Raw genomic sequence first — 17,752 nt, 5'->3', positions numbered from 1 at the left:
GAATAAAGCGTATGTATTTTTTAAGAAATTTAAGGATGAAGTAATAAGAAAAATATTTATTGTAAATAATAAGTTGTCATTTTTTTCTTGTATTTAGTCCAAAAAATGACGATGCCTCACTACATTTTTTATATTAAATTTTTTATTATAAGATATTAATTCAACTATAGTCATTTTTTAGACTTTACAATATTAATTTTTGGGAAGCTATAAGACCAACCTTTCTATTCTCGTTTGTGTTTTGTTCTCTATATTAGGCCACCAAAACAGCAATAGTTTTCATAAGACCACATACATCCTCATAAATGACAATAAAGCATCTAAAATCTTATGTCGATCATGATTTTTTCATTTATTGAGCTAACTAAACGAGAATAACAATCAAATTTTTAAAAATTTCTTTAACTTTTATTAGACAAATACATAGTTATTCATTAATATAGATACACGCAGGAAGTACTAATTTTTCTTAAAAACATTACACCTTCGCTATATATCACGCCCTTTCTCCTTGCGGTCGAAGAGCAGTGTCATTCTAACATCATCTTCCTAACAACTTGCACCGATTGCTTTCCCTGCCGATTTCCCTCATCGCTCGCAACAGGTTTGGCATCTGAATACCTCTTCACCAAATTGTTACTTATCTTTTTCCATTTGTCATCTTCTTCTCATATTTTCCCCCAAATCTACTTGCTTGTCAGATTTTAGGCGCCACTAATATTCCCTCCATCTATTTCCCCGGCTAAATCCTAGGCGATATCTGTCTCTTGCAAAGTCCAGTTGTAAGTTGCTTGTCAATTTTGTACTGATTTTCTTATGTGAGTACCTTAATCGTTTTCTTATGTCTCATATTTATTTTTTTTAAATTTTTGAGAATTAGACCAGAGGGGTTGCTCTTATGGTAAGCAACCCCACTTCCAACCGAGAGGTTGTGAGTTCGAGTCTCCCCAAGAGCAAGGTGGGAAGTTCTTGGAGGAAGGATGCCGGGGTCTATTTGGAAACAGTCTCTCCCTTAGGTAACGTGTGTGTACACACTACCCTCCCCAGACCCCACTAAGTGGGATTATACTGGGTTGTTGTTGTATATGTTTTTTGAGAATTTTGATATGACTAGCATCTAATTCAGTTCTAGTTTTCACGGCTTTTGACCTTACTTTTCTATGTTTCTCTTTTGCTTTGTTTAATATGGTTATTGCTGCGTACATGTGCTTCATAATATGGTAGGAGTCATGCCCATCATCATAGGAGATGAAAACCTAGGTGAAATGGCTTATTTAAAGAAAAAATAAGTAGTTCACGTGCGTGTAGAGAAACTAGTATGAATCCATAAGCGCAAATTTCGTCGACCATTGAAGAGTGTTCTGCGCCGGCTTCACTCTGCAACTCTTTCCACCTCCGCCTCGCTGTCGCAACCACATCCGCTGATGTGTGTTGTTCTCATCTCCGGGAGTTTTCTAACAGAGTTCCATAATTCCCCAAGGGTTCCAATCACTCCTCCCCCAGCTGCCAAAGAGCAAGAAAATTGATAGTTTGAAAGGTTAGCAAATGCACAATAATAACTTAATTTTGTTAAATGGGGATTAGATGATCAGTACTAGTTTTTGTGCTTAACAAGTTCTTCAACTGATTCAACTATGTACCAACTCTTCACTTCTAATTTTCCACAAATTATTTGCTTTCCACACTCATTGGGTTAAAAGGAGCAAAGCCCTCTTATCAATTTGTTAATTTTTTCATGTCTCGAGGCCAACATGTAACACTTATACCCTGTGTTAGGTTTCTTGTTTGAGATATCATGCACTTAATTTTCTATGTGGGATATATTGGGAGTTCCAGAACTCTAAAGAAGCAAACTTTATCTTTAACAAAAAATGATGAGAAAATTGTCAGAGTAGTCACCATAGGGATAGCTAAAGAAGCAAATTATTGTCAGCTTTCTTCTTGAGCTGGTGTTTTATTTTGTTACAGGGAATTGCAGGATTCTGAAATAGCAGGTATAGTTACTTTTTGTTGTGAAGCATTCATGTAGTGTGTGTCTGCACTGTCTTTGTTATATCTCTGCTGCAGTTGACCTTTTTTTTATCTTCTCTTTCGTTGCTGGTTGTTCGAGATTGGAAAAAAAAGAAGAAGAAAAGAAAACCTGAGTAAATTAGGTGTATCGGCTATCACACTTCTTCTTTTACCTGTTCTTTTTTAAGTATATTACCCGAAATCTCCCTGTGTGAGCTTCATAAAGTATCCATCCCAAGCTCGGATAAGAGAGTGGTGCAAGGGTACACAGCCGGTGTAAAAAGTAGTCTATCATTTGAATAACGTTCTCATTGGAAAGTGCCCACCAGGGCCTTAACAAAGCGGAATGGGGTACAGAGAGTTCATATAATGAACTAGTTTGGAATATGACATAGGTGACTGATCTAATTACTCACTTATCCCTTAGTTTAAGGTTTTTTTTTCCTTTGATAGGGTAATAAATTTCATCAACAAGGGTGGAAACTTAGACTGATGTGATAACCACTGCACCACGACCCCCTAGTTTTAGGCTTCCTGAGTATGTTAGACTTAATGATTGTCATTACTTCTTAATATCTTATCAACTACTAGGAATGCAAGTGGATTTTTGTATTGGTGATTCCAGATCGTTTTATTTTTTGAGTTAAGTCTCTGAGAGTGTTCACTTTTTTTCTCTTCTTATTTTTATATCTGGATATGAAGGCTTGATCTTTTATAAGCTCGTGATGTATAATCGGAACAAGATATCACCCATTTGATAATAGTTCACTTCTAGCGGATTCTCTTTATTTTTAGGCATTACAATTTTGACATGATATTGCGCACCACTTGTATTATTCCCCTATATTTTAAATTTTATGTCTTCATGTCCATGTCCGACAAACCCTAGTGTCCATACAGCTGCTACTCAGCTCCATACATCTTTAGTTCTATCAATGTAAAAGGGTTCCTATACTTCTACTGGATGCTATGAATAAAGTTGAGTTACCTTATCAAAGAAAAAAGGTATTCACATGCTGTGGCAAATGGATCACCCTTCTTGTTTGTGGCTCTTTCCTCTCGTTTGCTAAATAATGGTTATCAGAAAGGTCCCTTTCTTGTGCTTTCTTGTTTCTTTTATAAACCATAGAAATCTGCAGCATTTGCCTTCTCAGAGTCTGGAGATACATACTTTTTGATGCACCTAAAACAAGATTCAAAGAAAGCGTTTGTATTGGGATTCAAATAAAACTAGGGGAACACTTCTGATCTAAGGATTTGGCTGCATGACAGTTCAGATATATCAAAGAAAACCCAAATTTTGCATAGAATTAAACTCAACGCTAAGAAGGAGAGGAGATGAAAGGGGCAGGTGTTCAATGTTTGCCGTATATGAATTTCTTTTGTGATGACAGTTTTGCTGGGAGTATTCTTGATTCCTCATTGAGAATGTCATCATATTTTTACAGGTGAAGAAGAGTTTTTTTTGGTTGTGGTCTAGAACCCACTGCAAAGTAACTTATAGGGCCTCCACTGTTGTATCTTACCTGGTATCATTTCCTTCTCCTCTTCCTGTTTAGGTAGAAGTACTCGGTTTTAAATTAGTTGTTGTAATGCTGTGCAATTATGGTTGATGATTAGGTGGTTTAAAATGACAATCAGTTCGGAAGAGGCATCAAAGAAAACTTCACGTTCTCAATTGGTTGTGTTGAACAGGGCATTCAAATTGGTAAGTGTTCCTTTCTTAGACTATCTAAGATGGAAGTCAGATGTGTGTGATTGGCTATATGTATAGTTTTAACTTTTTGGACGGTAACTCTTCAAGTGTAACATGCATAGGCACTAAAGATAGGAAGTTTTGGTGTGTAGCATACATAAGGTTCTGGTTTAACTGGTCTAAAGTAGGAGATACAATGACTTTTATCAGGTCGTGAGGCAACGATGTTTATCTTAAAGTTCTTCTGAAAAAAGGGGGCTAGTAATTCATGATTTCATAGCCTAAAGTTAACTTGGTACTCATATCATGTTACTCCACTATTTTCCCACAACATATTTTCTTTTCCCTATGTAAATAACTGGAGCAACATTCTTGAAGTCGTCTAGGTACCTTGACTGATTGTACTGTTATACATGTTTTAGTTAATATAGACTGTTGCTATGGTTTGAATATGTGATTCATTTGCAGGCTGAGCAATGGGTTAACAATATGGGCTCTTCAGATGATGCTAAACCAAATAATGTGGTTCTAGAGAGTCGTCCACCTAGGTAAAATCTTCTTCGACATGACTATATTTTGTTGAAATTCCTAGGGTTAATTTCTTAGGTCCTCGTAGGCTTGGAATTGGTGCTGCAGTTCCACGTCAATCTCAAACTGTACTCTCAAATGACCCCGCAGAAAGAAAATTACGTGCTAAATTGGATGCTGAGAAAAGAAAAAAATTGAAGAGCTCTGAAGCATCAACAATTTCTGCCAAAGACGGGAAAGTTGATGAAGAAAGCGATGACGAGGAATTAGAAAGCAAAACAAAAGCGTTTACCAAGAAGAGGCCTGCGGCTTTGCCCTCGTCTCTGCAAGCAAAGAAGAAGAAGTGACTTTGCATTATCTAGCAATGAATACTTCGAGATGTGCTATAGTTTTCCTTTAGTATATTATTCTAAGCCTTCATCTTCTTGTTGCCATTTTGGAAGCTGCAGTTCTCCTGAGGTCTCAGTCTCCAGTTAAGAGAAAAGTTTTGAGTTCTGAGTAGCTGACTTAGAGTTTCAGTTCTGTTTGTGAGAGTAACAAATTCTAGCTGCAAACACTTGCTTGTGGATGTTGGAATAGGAGGGTGGCACCCAGGGAACATGTTTTTTACCATCTCACGCTAAAGCATATTCTATCTAGCTGCAAACACTTGCTTGTATGAAATTCATATTCTCTTGTCATGTGCTATATTACAATAATCCTGAGAAATGTCCATAGTGATCTTCATATTTTCCATGTTAAAAGAATGAAACAAAATTTTGTCTTCGCTTGTGCCATGGGCAAAACTCTAAGTTTAACAAGTGTTGCCCCTCGCTTGCCTTAGTGGCAACACATTAGTTCTGCCATGGGACAAACGGGGTCAAAAGTTAAAGACCAACCCAGAAAGTGTAATTTTTTGGGTTCGAGATACCAAAATATGACTTGCCCAAATGAGACAAATTGACAGCAGTAGCTTCAAGCATACTTAGGCTATCGTAGGGTGATACAAACAACCATGTCAAGGTATTATTTCTTCTTCTTTTTTCTCCTACTTCAATGTTATTTTCAGTTACAACCACTTTGTACTTACAAGAGAAATTTAAAAGATGGACCAAAAAGGAATGACCTGTGTCAAACGCCCAAAACCTCAACAACCAATCTGCCACGCAAAAAGAAAAAGAAGAAACTCAATATGTAGGTTCAACACACATTAACAAAACCAGAAACCACACATTCTACATCTATTAGAACCCCGGTCATTACCAGGTCACGACTGGGTTGAAGCTCAATCATATCATGAGATTTTCTCCAGAGAGGAACTAACTTTTGATATCTTAAAAAGCAGTTAAATCAAAGAGGAGTTCCGTGATCCCTTGAGTCCACTCTTTATTTGCTAGCTTTTGCATGGAAGTCTGTAATCTGTCATAAAAGTAAGTAGTGTCTCGCAACAGCTGCATGGTCTACGTCGTTATCTAGAGTCTAGGGAAGTCTTCTCTTAGTCCCTACAGAGAGACAGGTCGGTCACTGGTCCACGCTACTGTCAATTTCATTCTTGGCTGGGAAGAGAGCATCTTCTTCGCACTCCAATGTATCACTAGATATGCTCAAAACTGTGTCCTCCACCAACTCTTCCAGAATAATCTCCTCCATCTCAACACCGATATGTCCAAGATCCAACCGGAGATCCATCCATGTCCCTGATCTTTCCATGTCTTTTTTGACAAGCTGGTCCAAAGAATGAGGAGTTGAATACTGGAGAAGATACCATTCTACTCCTTCCCATACTTCATTTATCAGGTCCATCCCTTTTGGAACAGGTCGAATGTTATGTTTACCAAGTGACACTCCGGGGTGACAGCCAAAATAGCGGTCACAGACTGCCTTAAGAACTTCATTTGCACAATCAAAAAGGAGCTTTTGATCATGAGAAGATCGGCTTGAAAATAACTCTACCTCGTCAAATAACGATGGGTCAAGAACCTGGTCAGACGAAAGCCACCTCAAGAGAAGATCATCCCAATTTAATCCTGAACCTAGAAGAACTGCTTCCACGTATTCAAAAGCGGATTCTTCATTTTCAAAACAAACTGTTGGACACACTTGTTCACTGATGGAAGTCACTGGTTCTTCAAAATGGATTTTCCGTGGTTGAATTTCTGGATCAACTGTACACATGTGAACAGCTACATTTCAGTTAGGTGTGCATAAAAGAAAATGATTCACGGTTTAAGCAAATTCTATAGTAAAAAGGTTTAACCTGGTCGGCATATAGTGCTGGAAGGACTGACATCATCCTCCACAAATAATGGCTCAAGCACTGAGACGGGACTAGGTCGCTCCATTCTATCAACTACACAGTTAGGATCTTCAGCTTTCCTAGGGCTTGAAAAGCATGCAGGTGAAACTGGTGGAGAAGATAGAGTTTGATCCTTCCTAGATGGATCCTGAAGTAAAGCAGAAGAAGATTATAGATACTGTAGCACCAAAGGAAAGGGCTCATTCTTTCAAACTAGTGTTAGATGAGCTTTTTTTTATCAGGTAATAAAATTCTGTTAAACAATTGGAAAAACTCTAGTGTTCGATGAGCTTATCATAACCTTCACCAAAAAAAAAAAAAAAACTTGAAAAATAGAACGAATTTCATTACAAGTTCAAATTAACTTTATAGCAAGATATATTTATACATAAAAATGTTAAGTAATGTTATTAAAGCAGGCAGTGTGATAAATTGTAAAATGGGAGACAACATATAATCTGAAAAAATTTGGTAAGTTCATTCGAAGGTACGTGAAGACAGAAACATTACCCAAAAAAAAACTAATTACACAGAAAGCAAAGAAAGGTAAGAAACCAACAAGAACATTTAATCTCTTTTTAAAATTTTATTTGTGACTACAAATTTTTATCATATAAAGAAATATGTTGCGGATACTGACATGGATTTTTTTTTTAAACAAGACTTATCATGAAAAAATACAATTAGATATTACGACCTTTTCCTTTTGTAAAATTATAAGATTTTAATTGAAGATTAGAGAATGAATGAAACAAAATTGTATGATAAGAAAGCTCTAAGAATTCATTTTTCCGGTGATATTCCAATAAGTAGCTTATTTGAATATCTATACTTTGTTAAAAAGAATTTTTTTTTTTTTGAGATTTACTTTGTTAATGTTTTGATAAAATAAAACATGTATTTTACATTTTCTGTTATTACAATGTGCAATGCACAGGGATGCAAACTAGTAATACCAAAAAGTAGGCAACAGAAGTACTTAGCAGTCGCTACTTACTTCTTGTAAGCAGTCAAATGACAATTCAAATCCCTGGGCAGAATTTCCATCATCCACTGCATTGGTAGCGTCACCATCAATTTGGATGTCTCTGTCAATTGGAGAGCTACCAAATTCAGAAATAACACTCAACACTTCACCTTCTTCCAGGCCTTTGGTTTTAATAGTTTCTTCAATTAGATCTCCTGCAATGATTCGGAGACTGATTACACGATAATAGATTTAGAAATTGGCGAACATCGGACTGACAAATGAAAGGTCCCTAAATTCAAGAGATGATCAAGAGAAGAACACCTTTAGGACTTGTATGACCAGTTGAAGCCACGTCTTCATCCACTGTGTTCCCATTTTCACATGGAACCTCTACATTGGTGTACTCACTAGGATACTTGTCAGAACAGCTAGATTCTATCTCCAAATCTTGGGTGGATGGACTTGGACCCGTAACATGGTCATCTCGTACATGCTGAAGTCTGTCATCATTGGTTCCATGTATAGGGTCAGTAATAGGCTCCCTCATTTGGGAATGTAGCATACTATCCTTGCTGTTTTCTCTCGGACTGCAGCTAGGTGAACTGTTGTACTCGGGAAATGAAAGTATCCTCCCCAAGGATTTAGGCAACTGTCCACTACTCAACGTTGTTGTCTCATCTTCATTGTCTAGCATCTCCACAAGGTGCTTCTTTGCCTCGATGTAGATGTTGGGCATTCCTGGCCTAGGAAAATCAGATGCCTCAGTCGGTGAGACTGCTTCAACACCTTTCGACTTGACTATCTTATCCCCTCTCTTGATGCCCAGAGGAGATTTAGCAAATTTTTCAGTATAAAAATGGTCTCTATTAGGAGAACTCCATCCTAAATTTTCGCCAGAGATCCCTCTTTCACTGTTACTCCACTTCAGCTGCTCAGATGGAAATCTGCGGATGGTTCCTTCCTGAGAGATCCCATGACGATCCTTTCCCATTGCATGCTTGAGTTTTCTTTTAATTTCTGTGAATGAGAACTGGGATGTGTTTCTCTCACCCTGCATTGTACGTTTCTCGGCGTATTGCGAGTGCACTGGAGTGTTAACATTGGTTTGAGCACTAGGTGATTGCAAGCCCACTGGTCCAGGCTTCAAAATAATGATTTTACTTGAAGGTCGGGGTGTCTCATCTTCCATTGGGGGGTAAATTTCTTGAGACTTGCTCCTCCTCCTGAAAAATTTGCGTTGTTTGTGGTTTATGACGTCATCTGTTTTTGCATGAACTCGGTTTTCCTTTGACATATTAGATTCTGGAATCAAGTTAGGTTTCTGCTTTTCCTCAAACTGAGCATCCTCCAAACTTCCAATTTGCTTTAACAGCCTTGAATTTGGATCTTGTAGGAGTGTCAAGATAAATTCCTTATTTGAGCTTAGTGTTTGCAGAGCATCCATAAACTCTTTTGATTGGAGAGTCTTGTTATCATCTCCCAGTTGTTTATTGTTTCTTGATCTCTGATTTATAAACACCTCAATCGCTGCATTTAACTTTTCTTCAACAACTGGCTGAGTCTGATCTGACTGCTTGTTATGATCATTATGTAAATCTTGGCGGACCTTCACAAACTTACGACTTTTCTGATGAATCTGGCGGAGTTCTTCCATTACAATGTCCAGATCATCGAGGGCCTTCCCTCCAGAATCTTCAAGATAAGGTGCTTCAGACCTCAAATTTCCGTTATCATCTAAATCATGAAAGTGTGTATTACTCGATCTGCGTGTTCGCCTGCTGTTCTTTCTTGCACGCCATGATTTTTGTGAATTAAACTCCTCTGCATCTATTTCAGAGCCATTACCCTGATTTTTCAGGCTTTGCTCATTCACCATTTCTTCTTCCATCAGCTCCTTTACACTTGTTTTAGGATCAGGTACTGCTACCTCACTTTCTTCATTATCCTAAAATCATTAATACCATACAATTTATCATGCCAGCATATGTACAAACAAAAACTGTTAGAAATCGGTGTAAATGCTAAAGCGTCTTCAAAGCCTTTTGTTCCAAAAATATTATATTCTCAATATACAGTCACAATGTTGCCTCATAACATACCTCAATATTCAGTCTATTGTCAGTGGGATCTGGTAATTCCTGTATAGAGCTTGAACAAGCAGAATCTGCAGAAGACAAAAAAAATGTGATTTTGTTGGAGGAGGGGAGGGGACGGGAGAATTGACATCAGATGGTAGAAAGCTGCAAACAAAGAAAAGAGACAGATTCATCTCTCTGAGTGAGGATTATAGATATCTTACCAACAGCTGGTTTGCTTCCTCGCTTTCTATCTGAGAGTAACTTTCTAGTGGTTCGACCATGACGAAAATCAAAGATGCTAATCAAACCCCAAATGCAACCCGCTCGATCCTTCTCATATCTCAGAGCGGGTCGCTGTGATCTCTTTGCCATGTTTGGGAACTTATTAAATTTCAGTGCACTCTATTCAATTCTCGATACTACGATATCCTCTCTGCTCAAGTCTGGTCAAGAAGAAAAGAACTTAGATTAAGGACATATAATTGGAAACTCCTTAAGATTCTGAATCAAGGAAAAGGAATTGAAACAACATAGACTCCATAGCAAATGAATGCAGCTAAATAGCCAATAAATATCCTAGTTAGAAAAATCAAATTATTATTTCCAATGGACTAGGCTATGTTGCATTTTCTAAATGGACTCACCTTCAGATCTCTTCCAATAAAAGCAATAAAAAGTTTGCAACAAACAGAACGGAAGGATCATGAAAATTCTACTAATATACAAAATATGGAATATCACTACGGCGAAAGCGGAGATACTTCCAAGATCATATCAATTGCAGTAGTGAAAAGTGGTTGATAAAAGGAACCAATAGAAAACTTTTACCAAAATTTTGGAACCTTGAGAACCAACTAAAGAAGAAGGCAACAAATATGTAGCAAAGTGTACATAAAAACCAAAAGACAATTCCCTCTTCAACTCCACAAGTTTCCCAACAGAGTAAAGCTAAAGGAACTGTAGACTTACCTAGTTGGCAACGAATCAAAAATTTGCTTTTTCCCTTTTCAAGAACAATCTTTAACACTACTTCCAATAAGGGCAGTGCAATCTCCCCCAAAAAACAATACTACATGGAAAGCAATTTGGCTCCACTACAAAAACTTCAGCACTTCATTTCACACACAGAGAGCAAAAACTTCAACTTTTCTCCAACCAACAACTTTGCCAGCAAAATGGCCCTTCAACTATTGAGAAAACTGTTTCAGACACAGAATGCGGCATCAGCAAATCATAAAGAACCTCAAAGATCACTTCTTTGTATTTTTTTGTCGGCAGAAACTTGAAAACCCAAAATTCCTTTTTTTATGAATGAGAGAAAAAAATTCACCTTTTTAATCAATTAAGAGGCACCCCCACAAAGAGGATTTCACCAAGATTGAAACTTTTTGCCTCATGAATCATGCAATTAAGAGTAAACCAAACAGGGATCAGTCAGAATGACAATTTCTTCTCCTTTGGCACGTTGAACAGAATAAAATATCTTTTTTTTTCTTCTTATAGCACTAGATATATTTAAAAAAACTATATTGAAAGGGATTTTATCAACTCAGAGAGGGTCAAGGAAAGAGGAAGTATAGCACCTAACAATAATTCAATACTCAGAACTCTTCTTTTTTACTTTATTTCTTTTGGCTATAAGAGTATCTATACCGACCAAAAAGATAAAAAGAAAGAACCCCAGATGACTAAAACACCGACCCACGTATTTACACAAAGAAAATTAGCTGTGGTCCGTGGGGCAGCCATTAAAGACCAAAGAAGTTGGAGAAAAAAAAAAAGCAAACTCGGAACTGGAAAGTAAAGATGCTACTGTGTGTGTGTGAGAGAGAGAGAGAGAGAAAGAAAGAGAAAGGGGTTTAGGCATTTAGGGTGGTGGACACTTAAGCTGATGAAGAAGAAGAAGAGTTCTTGACACCTGGGATTCTAATGGTGGGACCAATACAAATGGAGCTTCCCACTATAGGAAAAGTTCTTTTGCCACTTGTATTTTTTTTTGTTTCTTTTCTTGGTCTTATTTTTCATCAATCTTTTTCCTAAATCAGATTTTCAACTCCACGTTCATCAACATATAGATATCATCACTGACACCACCCCCCACATCTGTCTCACACCACTATGCAAAAATTGGTGTTTTTTTTTGCATTTTGATTTTGATTTTGATTGTGAGTTATGTGTTAAATCAGACAAAAACGTATGAGCATCGGATTCATACGCGTTGAAAGAGAGAGGGGAGAAAAAGAAATAGAGAAATAACTGTGAGCGTTATTACACTTTTTTTGGTAGAAAATTGACTTCTAGTTTTAATGTACTGTATACTAGTAGCTGTGGATGATAGGGAAAGGTGATATGTGTGGAATTATGTGAAAATTACAAGGACAAGACTGACATTTACATTTTCTTTTTTAAGCAGACAAAATAAATAATCTGATCCAGGTGTTATGTATTTAATTAATTTCCACTTGGATTTGAATTTGATACTTTTTTTTTAAAACTAAACTATGTTACTATTTTAGATTATAAACATTTAATCGAAGTTTTTTTTTTCCTCACCAGTAAACTCGATTTTAGTTCATTTTGGATCTTAAAATCTAATTGTACGGCTATACTTAATATTTTTGTACTGAGTTTATTTAATTAGGTATTGAAACCGATTTATGAACATTTTAAGCTGCTTTATCCATTAATTTTTGTAATTTTGGATTTGATGTTTTTTTTCTTTCCACGCGAAAGTGTTAATATCTAACTTCTTTGCTAAAAATAATTTAGCTGAATTTATCCTGCATTTTATTTAGGTATTGAAACCAATTTATGAACATTTTAAGCTACTTTATGCATTAATTTTTTGTGATTTTGTATTTGATGTTTTTTCTTTCCACGAGAACACGCTAATATCTAACTTCTTTGCTAAAAATAAATTTAGCTGAAATTATCCTGCATATTATTTAGGTATTGAAATCGATTTATGAACATTTTAAGCTACTTTATGCATTAATTTTTGTGATTTTGGATTTGATGTTTTTTCTTTCCACGAGAACGCGTTAATTTCTAATTTCTTTGCTAAAAATAATGTAGCTGAATTTATCCTGCATATTATTTCATGCCAGGCAAGATCAAGAATACGGGTAACACTTAGTATCGGATTTCGTGAATTACATGAAATTAATTATAGTAGATTCTCACAATATAATACTATCGTATATTTAGTAAATTAATTTTATCATAAGTTTGGTGGATTCTCCACAATAATTACATGAAGTTAATTATAGTAGATTCTCATAATTTAATATTATCATATATTTAGTAAATACTTATTTATCTAGAGTTGTTACTGACTCTATATATCATTAATTTATTATGGAGAATCCACCAAACTATTTTTATGACAAAATTAATTATTATTACATAAAAGACTTATGTGACAGGTTGGTGAAGCATTGATTGATCTAAAAATAAAATTAAAAGAACTTATTGATTTCACTTTGCATTAGAAACAAGTAAAGTACGAAACGTTAGTAGGAACTTGGAAATTTTGCATTGAACAAAGATAAGAATACTATTTAATTTTCAACCTTTCTTATCATTTTGCTAGGAAAAGAGAAGAAAAAGGTTGTTAAATAAAGTTGATTTGGATATGGCAATGATGATAATGATAGTTATGTTGAATGAGTAACTTAGAATTCAAACTGATTTACCTCTCTTAAGTGGAGGCCATGAACATATTAGATTTTTAGGTAATTAAACACCTAAGTGGACCTTAGTAAATTTTCTTTATAATCCAAAACTGTATGAATACGAGACAAAAGTTTTTTCATTTTTATGATCAAACTATAAAGCAAGAAATTTTAAAACTGATTTATATAACGGAAAGCAACAAATGTTTAGGATTTATATAATGAATCAGACTTGCTGTATAAACAATCCCAACCGGCCATTTCACAATCTTTTTATGATCTCAAATTCAGCAAAGTAGAAGGGAGAAAATGGATAGCATAATGACCAATATCTAAAATTTCAAAAGTCAAATTCAATATAGTATTGGTATGGCCAAAATTCGACCAAGGAAATTCAGTGCGAAGAGAAACCATAGTGGTGGGATCGTGGTTCGCGATGGGCACCTCGGCTAAGTACGACCCTGGCAAACCCATGAACAAGTCCGTCCTGGACGAGATCGAGGACAAACAGAACAAGCCATGTTCGAAAGTCGATTGGTCCGAAGTCATGTTCCTGAAGCAACGCTAACGAGCCGAGCAGCCGAGGTCAGAGTCACGCACTTAGATTGGCCAGAAATGGCTAGTTTTAGCAATAGAATATTAAAAGAATATTCTATTGGATATCCTCTACATCTTGTACTTTTAGTAGGTAAGAGATATATTTCATATAAGTAGGAAGAGAAAGAGAAAAAAAAGAGGGATTCCATCTTTTGAGAAGTTACCTCTAGAGAAGTTGACTCCCATGTAACTGCTATACATCATCTTACACGTTTGGCTATCCTACATCACTGCCAGAAAGAGAATCATCCACCTTGTTGCATAGTTGGGTGAATTACTCCTTTTATAAATAAATGATACCATTCATTTCATTTATTGTTTGTCTTCATTTCTTCCTTTTTCATAAGAACATCATTAAACCACTCTTTTGCTTTAAATAGCTTTAAATACGATTTTTAAGTGTTTTATTTCTTATCAATCTTGGATCTATAACTTATTACATTTAACTAAAATTTACCCATCATTATTTACTTAATTAGTTTAACAAAAATATTTAAGACTTTTTGGTCAAATAATTTGGCACCGTTTGTGGAGAATTTTCTAGTTAAAATTTTAGTCTCTTCTAGATCTGAGAAGAAAATAGCATAAAACTTTGCAAAAACTGGTGTTTCCCTTGTTTGCACAAATTTGACATGACAGGTAACGGAGAGGAAAGCAGTCCGACACCACTGCCAACCTCCTCCGCACCATCAACGAAGCGGGAAACGAGGACATGATGCCAAATGCATCTCCTCGGCGGAGCAATAGCTAACAACAAAGATTTGTTCGCTTTTTCCCATGCAGATATGCCAGGTATCCCAAAAGAGATAGCAACTCACAAGTTGAATGTCGACCCATTCTACCCCCCTCCCCGTAAAGCAAATCAGACGAAAGTTCAACTCGGTAATAAACGACGTTGTTCGTGAAGAGGTCGAGAAGTTACTAATAAACGGTTCCATTCGAAAGTCCAAACAGCCTTAATGGATCGCCAATACAGTCGTGTAAAAAAGAAGAATAGTAAGTGGAGAATGTGCGTGGAATTCACGGACCTAAACAAAGCCTGCCCAAAAGACACGTTCCCCCTGCCCCATATCGACCAACTCACCGACGCTACAAACGGGCACGAACTGCTGAGTTTCTTGGACGCATACTCGGGCTACAACCAAATCCTCATGGAGGAGGAGGACCAGGAAAAGACCACTTTCATCACCCTTCTGGGGACGTACTGCTATAGGGTCTAAGTCATGTCGTTTGGATTGAAAAATACAGGGGCAACGTATCAGAGGTTGGTAACGAAAATGTTCAAAGACCAACTCGGCAAAACAATGGAAGTTTACATCGACGACATGTTGGTCAAGTAGAAAAGAAAAGAGGATCACATCGACCACCTAAGAGAATCCTTCGACATACTTAGGCGTACGACGTGAAGCTAAACCCTGAGAAATGTGCCTTTGGAGTGACCTCAGGAAAAATTCCTTGGTTTTTTAATCTCGCAACGAGGAATAGAAGTTAATCCCGACCAAATCAAAGCTATCGAAGGGATACCGGAGAACCTGACCAACAAGAACAAGTACAAAAGTTAACCGGCCGCGTACCTGCCTGGTCCAGTATCGCCTTCTCCACCATTACCCTCGTCATCAGGATACTCCTCATCACACCAAGGGTCAGATGCAAGCCCGTCAAATTCCTCTCCATCCTCGTTTGTCCCCGGAGTAGCTGAGTCATAGCCGCAAGCAAGCCTAGCTTTGCGTGCCTTGACACGAGCCTCTTCGAAGTCGACCTCAAGAACACCCCCCCCCATCAAATTCCTGTAAATATCCAGCTAAGCCTCGGCATGAATCCATATCTCGTACAGATGTCACGGAGCATCAAGGAAATCAGAAGTACGAGAGGAAGACGGTTGGCCCAATAGCTTCGCCTATTCGACCTGAAGAACGGTGACCTATTCCTTCAAGGTAGAAACTTCTCTCTCAAGACCTCTGATTTGTTCAGTAGACCTCGCCTCCTTAAGTGCGGCAGCTTCAGCATCACTAGCCCATTCAGATTGAAGGGCACAAATAGAGTCCTCCAACTCAACCACCTACGCTAACGCTGCCGCTTTAGTCCCTTCGGCTCTCTCCATCTCCGCAGCCTTTCCAACCAACTCGTCACGCAAACCATCGGCCCTAGACACATTCCAATCATGCTCGACCCACAAGGATTCCACCTGAGCTTGGAGGTCGACGCACTCAGCCACGACCCCCCTTATTCACTTCAATCTCATCCTCCTTAATCCTGAGTGCCTTCTCGAGCTCGCTGCATCGGCCAATGGTTCGTACGAGCTCATCATCTTTCTATTTTAACTCCTCTCTGAGAGATTGAATATCCCCCCTCGGTTCAGAGCCGAGTATGCAGCACACGGTACCTGCCACGAATTCGGTGGTACTTGGTAACAATCTTCATCATAATGACCACCTTTTTCTTATCTGCTCGGCGGGCACTCTCAATCTCTAAGATAAATGTCTACAAAGAAAGATAGCGAGCAAGAAAAGAAGAGGAGGGTCAATAGGAGTAAAAAAAGGGAAACAAAATAAGTAACTCACCCATAGAGCCAACTTGGATATACTCAACGATAGGTCGGCATCCTTGAACGACTCAAGAGTCCCATGCTCGACACTAGAACAAAGGGGCACCAGAGCAGGGACTACGCTTTCCGTGCTGGTCATCAAGTTACAGTCCAAAGGAATCACTATCGAACGAAAAGTCTCATCGGTCCTCACATCGACCCGGGTAAGCCCCTAATTGAACATCCTCTCTTCCTCGGGGTCGACATCGGAATCGGATACAAAATCACCGCCAGCCACACCCTTCTCTGCCTCATCGGTAGAAGAAGGAATCTCAACTGGCACGGAGCTTGAAGGATCACTCGCCGGCACGACTGTGATAGCCACTGATGAGGAAACAATCTCAGCATCGGGAGACAGAATCCCGACATCCGAGGTAACGTCGGTATCATGCATAGACACGGTGAGCTTGGGCTCACCACCCATCGAGCCTTCGCCCATCTCGATACCACCTCCGGTTCCAATTCTCCGCCTCTTTAAGGGACCACTTTCTTCCTTGTCTGATGGCTCATCTACCAAATAGAATAAGGATGGGTCCACAACCCTTGCCAATGGAGTAGCCGCCCTATGGACAGATCTACGCATAACTGAAATCTTGGACGAGGTGGCAGGCTGTGCAAACCCGCCCGTGGTCATAGCAGTTGAAGGCTTGACCAAAGCACCTGATTGGCGGAATGCGAGGGTGGGAGCCTTCGTTTTCTTTGGGGCTTTCCGACCTGACAATAAGGGAAACGACGTAAGCAATAAGGAAGGGCGGCACTAATGCCCAAATAATGGAGAAACGAAATGACCTACCAGTTGAAGAAGGTGGACGCCCAAATTTCTTGTTGAAAAATGACCATTCACGGATCCCTACAGTGTGAGGCAAAATTTGAGCCACCCAGTCTCGGATGTCGGCGACCAATACAGGAGGATCCCTCTCGGCTTCACCACAAAGAGCGATTAGGTAATTTAAGAAAAAAAGCAAATGACCAATTAAACAGAATATTTACGGTCGAAGTTTCACGCCTCGAGAAACCCGGTATGGTTCGCTACCACGTGCTCGGTCTTGATATAGAAATAATTGACCCAAATCCTTCGATTAGCCTTATCATCCATCTTTACCACCAGTCCTTTGGCTCCCCGGTGGTGGAGATGTATCATCGTGCCCCGGTGAAGCTCGGAGCAAAAAGATGCAGCAAATGATGGAGGAAGAGTTCGCGGCCGGCCAACTCAACATACTTTATCAATATTAAAAAAAAGTTGTAGATGTAAGGAGAGAGATAGGCTGGGCATACGTTGTAGTAATGTCAGAACTCCTCCGCTAGCAGGGGAAGATGAAGAGAATAACCCACCCGAAATG

The 17,752-nt window shown here is 38.3% G+C and overlaps 3 protein-coding genes across 10 annotated transcripts; 1 reads left to right on the top strand and 2 right to left on the bottom strand.

Annotated features, from left to right (window-relative positions):
- The first annotated feature begins 446 nt into the window (after positions 1-446).
- LOC107811454 (uncharacterized) lies at positions 447-4,960 on the top strand. 8 transcript variants are annotated; one of them, XM_016636417.2, is made up of 8 exons: positions 447-604; positions 702-782; positions 1,969-1,994; positions 3,288-3,361; positions 3,459-3,539; positions 3,631-3,718; positions 4,175-4,254; positions 4,323-4,960. In XM_016636417.2, the coding sequence occupies exons 6-8, from the start codon at positions 3,641-3,643 to the stop codon at positions 4,579-4,581; spliced, it is 417 nt and encodes a 138-aa protein (XP_016491903.1). In that variant the 5' UTR covers positions 447-604; positions 702-782; positions 1,969-1,994; positions 3,288-3,361; positions 3,459-3,539; positions 3,631-3,640; the 3' UTR covers positions 4,582-4,960. The 8 variants fall into 8 exon arrangements, with proteins under 8 accessions (XP_016491903.1, XP_016491874.1, XP_016491918.1 ...); XM_016636388.2 differs by having other exon boundaries at positions 3,283-3,361; XM_016636432.2 differs by lacking the exon at positions 1,969-1,994.
- Positions 4,961-5,214: 254 nt separating this feature from the next.
- On the bottom strand, positions 5,215-11,673 carry LOC107811441 (uncharacterized). The gene is made up of 8 exons (XM_016636371.2): positions 10,888-11,673; positions 10,527-10,756; positions 9,779-10,000; positions 9,579-9,643; positions 7,801-9,424; positions 7,507-7,691; positions 6,471-6,657; positions 5,215-6,378 (listed from the first exon to the last, which is right to left on the bottom strand). The coding sequence occupies exons 3-8, from the start codon at positions 9,927-9,929 to the stop codon at positions 5,735-5,737; spliced, it is 2,856 nt and encodes a 951-aa protein (XP_016491857.2). The 5' UTR covers positions 9,930-10,000; positions 10,527-10,756; positions 10,888-11,673; the 3' UTR covers positions 5,215-5,734.
- Positions 11,674-11,702: 29 nt separating this feature from the next.
- LOC107811514 (uncharacterized) lies at positions 11,703-17,398 on the bottom strand. Its single transcript, XM_016636464.2, has 2 exons — positions 17,206-17,398; positions 11,703-17,126 (listed from the first exon to the last, which is right to left on the bottom strand). Exon 2 carries the CDS (start codon positions 17,044-17,046, stop codon positions 16,585-16,587), a length of 462 nt encoding a protein of 153 aa, XP_016491950.1. The 5' UTR covers positions 17,047-17,126; positions 17,206-17,398; the 3' UTR covers positions 11,703-16,584.
- Between the last annotated feature and the right edge of the window lie 354 nt (positions 17,399-17,752).

Source organism: Nicotiana tabacum, chromosome 7 (genome assembly GCF_000715075.1).
Source record: "Nicotiana tabacum cultivar K326 chromosome 7, ASM71507v2, whole genome shotgun sequence".
NCBI lineage: Eukaryota > Viridiplantae > Streptophyta > Magnoliopsida > Solanales > Solanaceae > Nicotiana > Nicotiana tabacum.
Note: the sequence above shows the minus strand (reverse complement) of the source record. Positions and strands in the feature narration are given on the sequence as shown.

Bases quoted from the DNA above. Each gene is read 5' to 3' on its own strand.
- LOC107811454 (XM_016636440.2), top strand. From the start codon at position 3,641: ATGACAATCAGTTCGGAAGAGGCATCAAAGAAAACTTCACGTTCTCAA. The intron at 3,719-4,174 runs GTAAGTGTTCCT...ATTCATTTGCAG, and splicing joins TGAACAGGGCATTCAAATTG to GCTGAGCAATGGGTTAACAA. The intron at 4,255-4,322 runs GTAAAATCTTCT...AGGTCCTCGTAG, and splicing joins CTAGAGAGTCGTCCACCTAG to GCTTGGAATTGGTGCTGCAG.
- LOC107811441 (XM_016636371.2), bottom strand. From the start codon at position 9,929: ATGGCAAAGAGATCACAGCGACCCGCTCTGAGATATGAGAAGGATCGA. The intron at 7,692-7,800 runs GTGTTCTTCTCT...GAATCATTGCAG, and splicing joins TGGTCATACAAGTCCTAAAG to GAGATCTAATTGAAGAAACT. The intron at 6,658-7,506 runs GTAAGTAGCGAC...GCTTTACTTCAG, and splicing joins CATTTGACTGCTTACAAGAA to GATCCATCTAGGAAGGATCA.
- LOC107811514 (XM_016636464.2), bottom strand. From the start codon at position 17,046: ATGACCACGGGCGGGTTTGCACAGCCTGCCACCTCGTCCAAGATTTCA.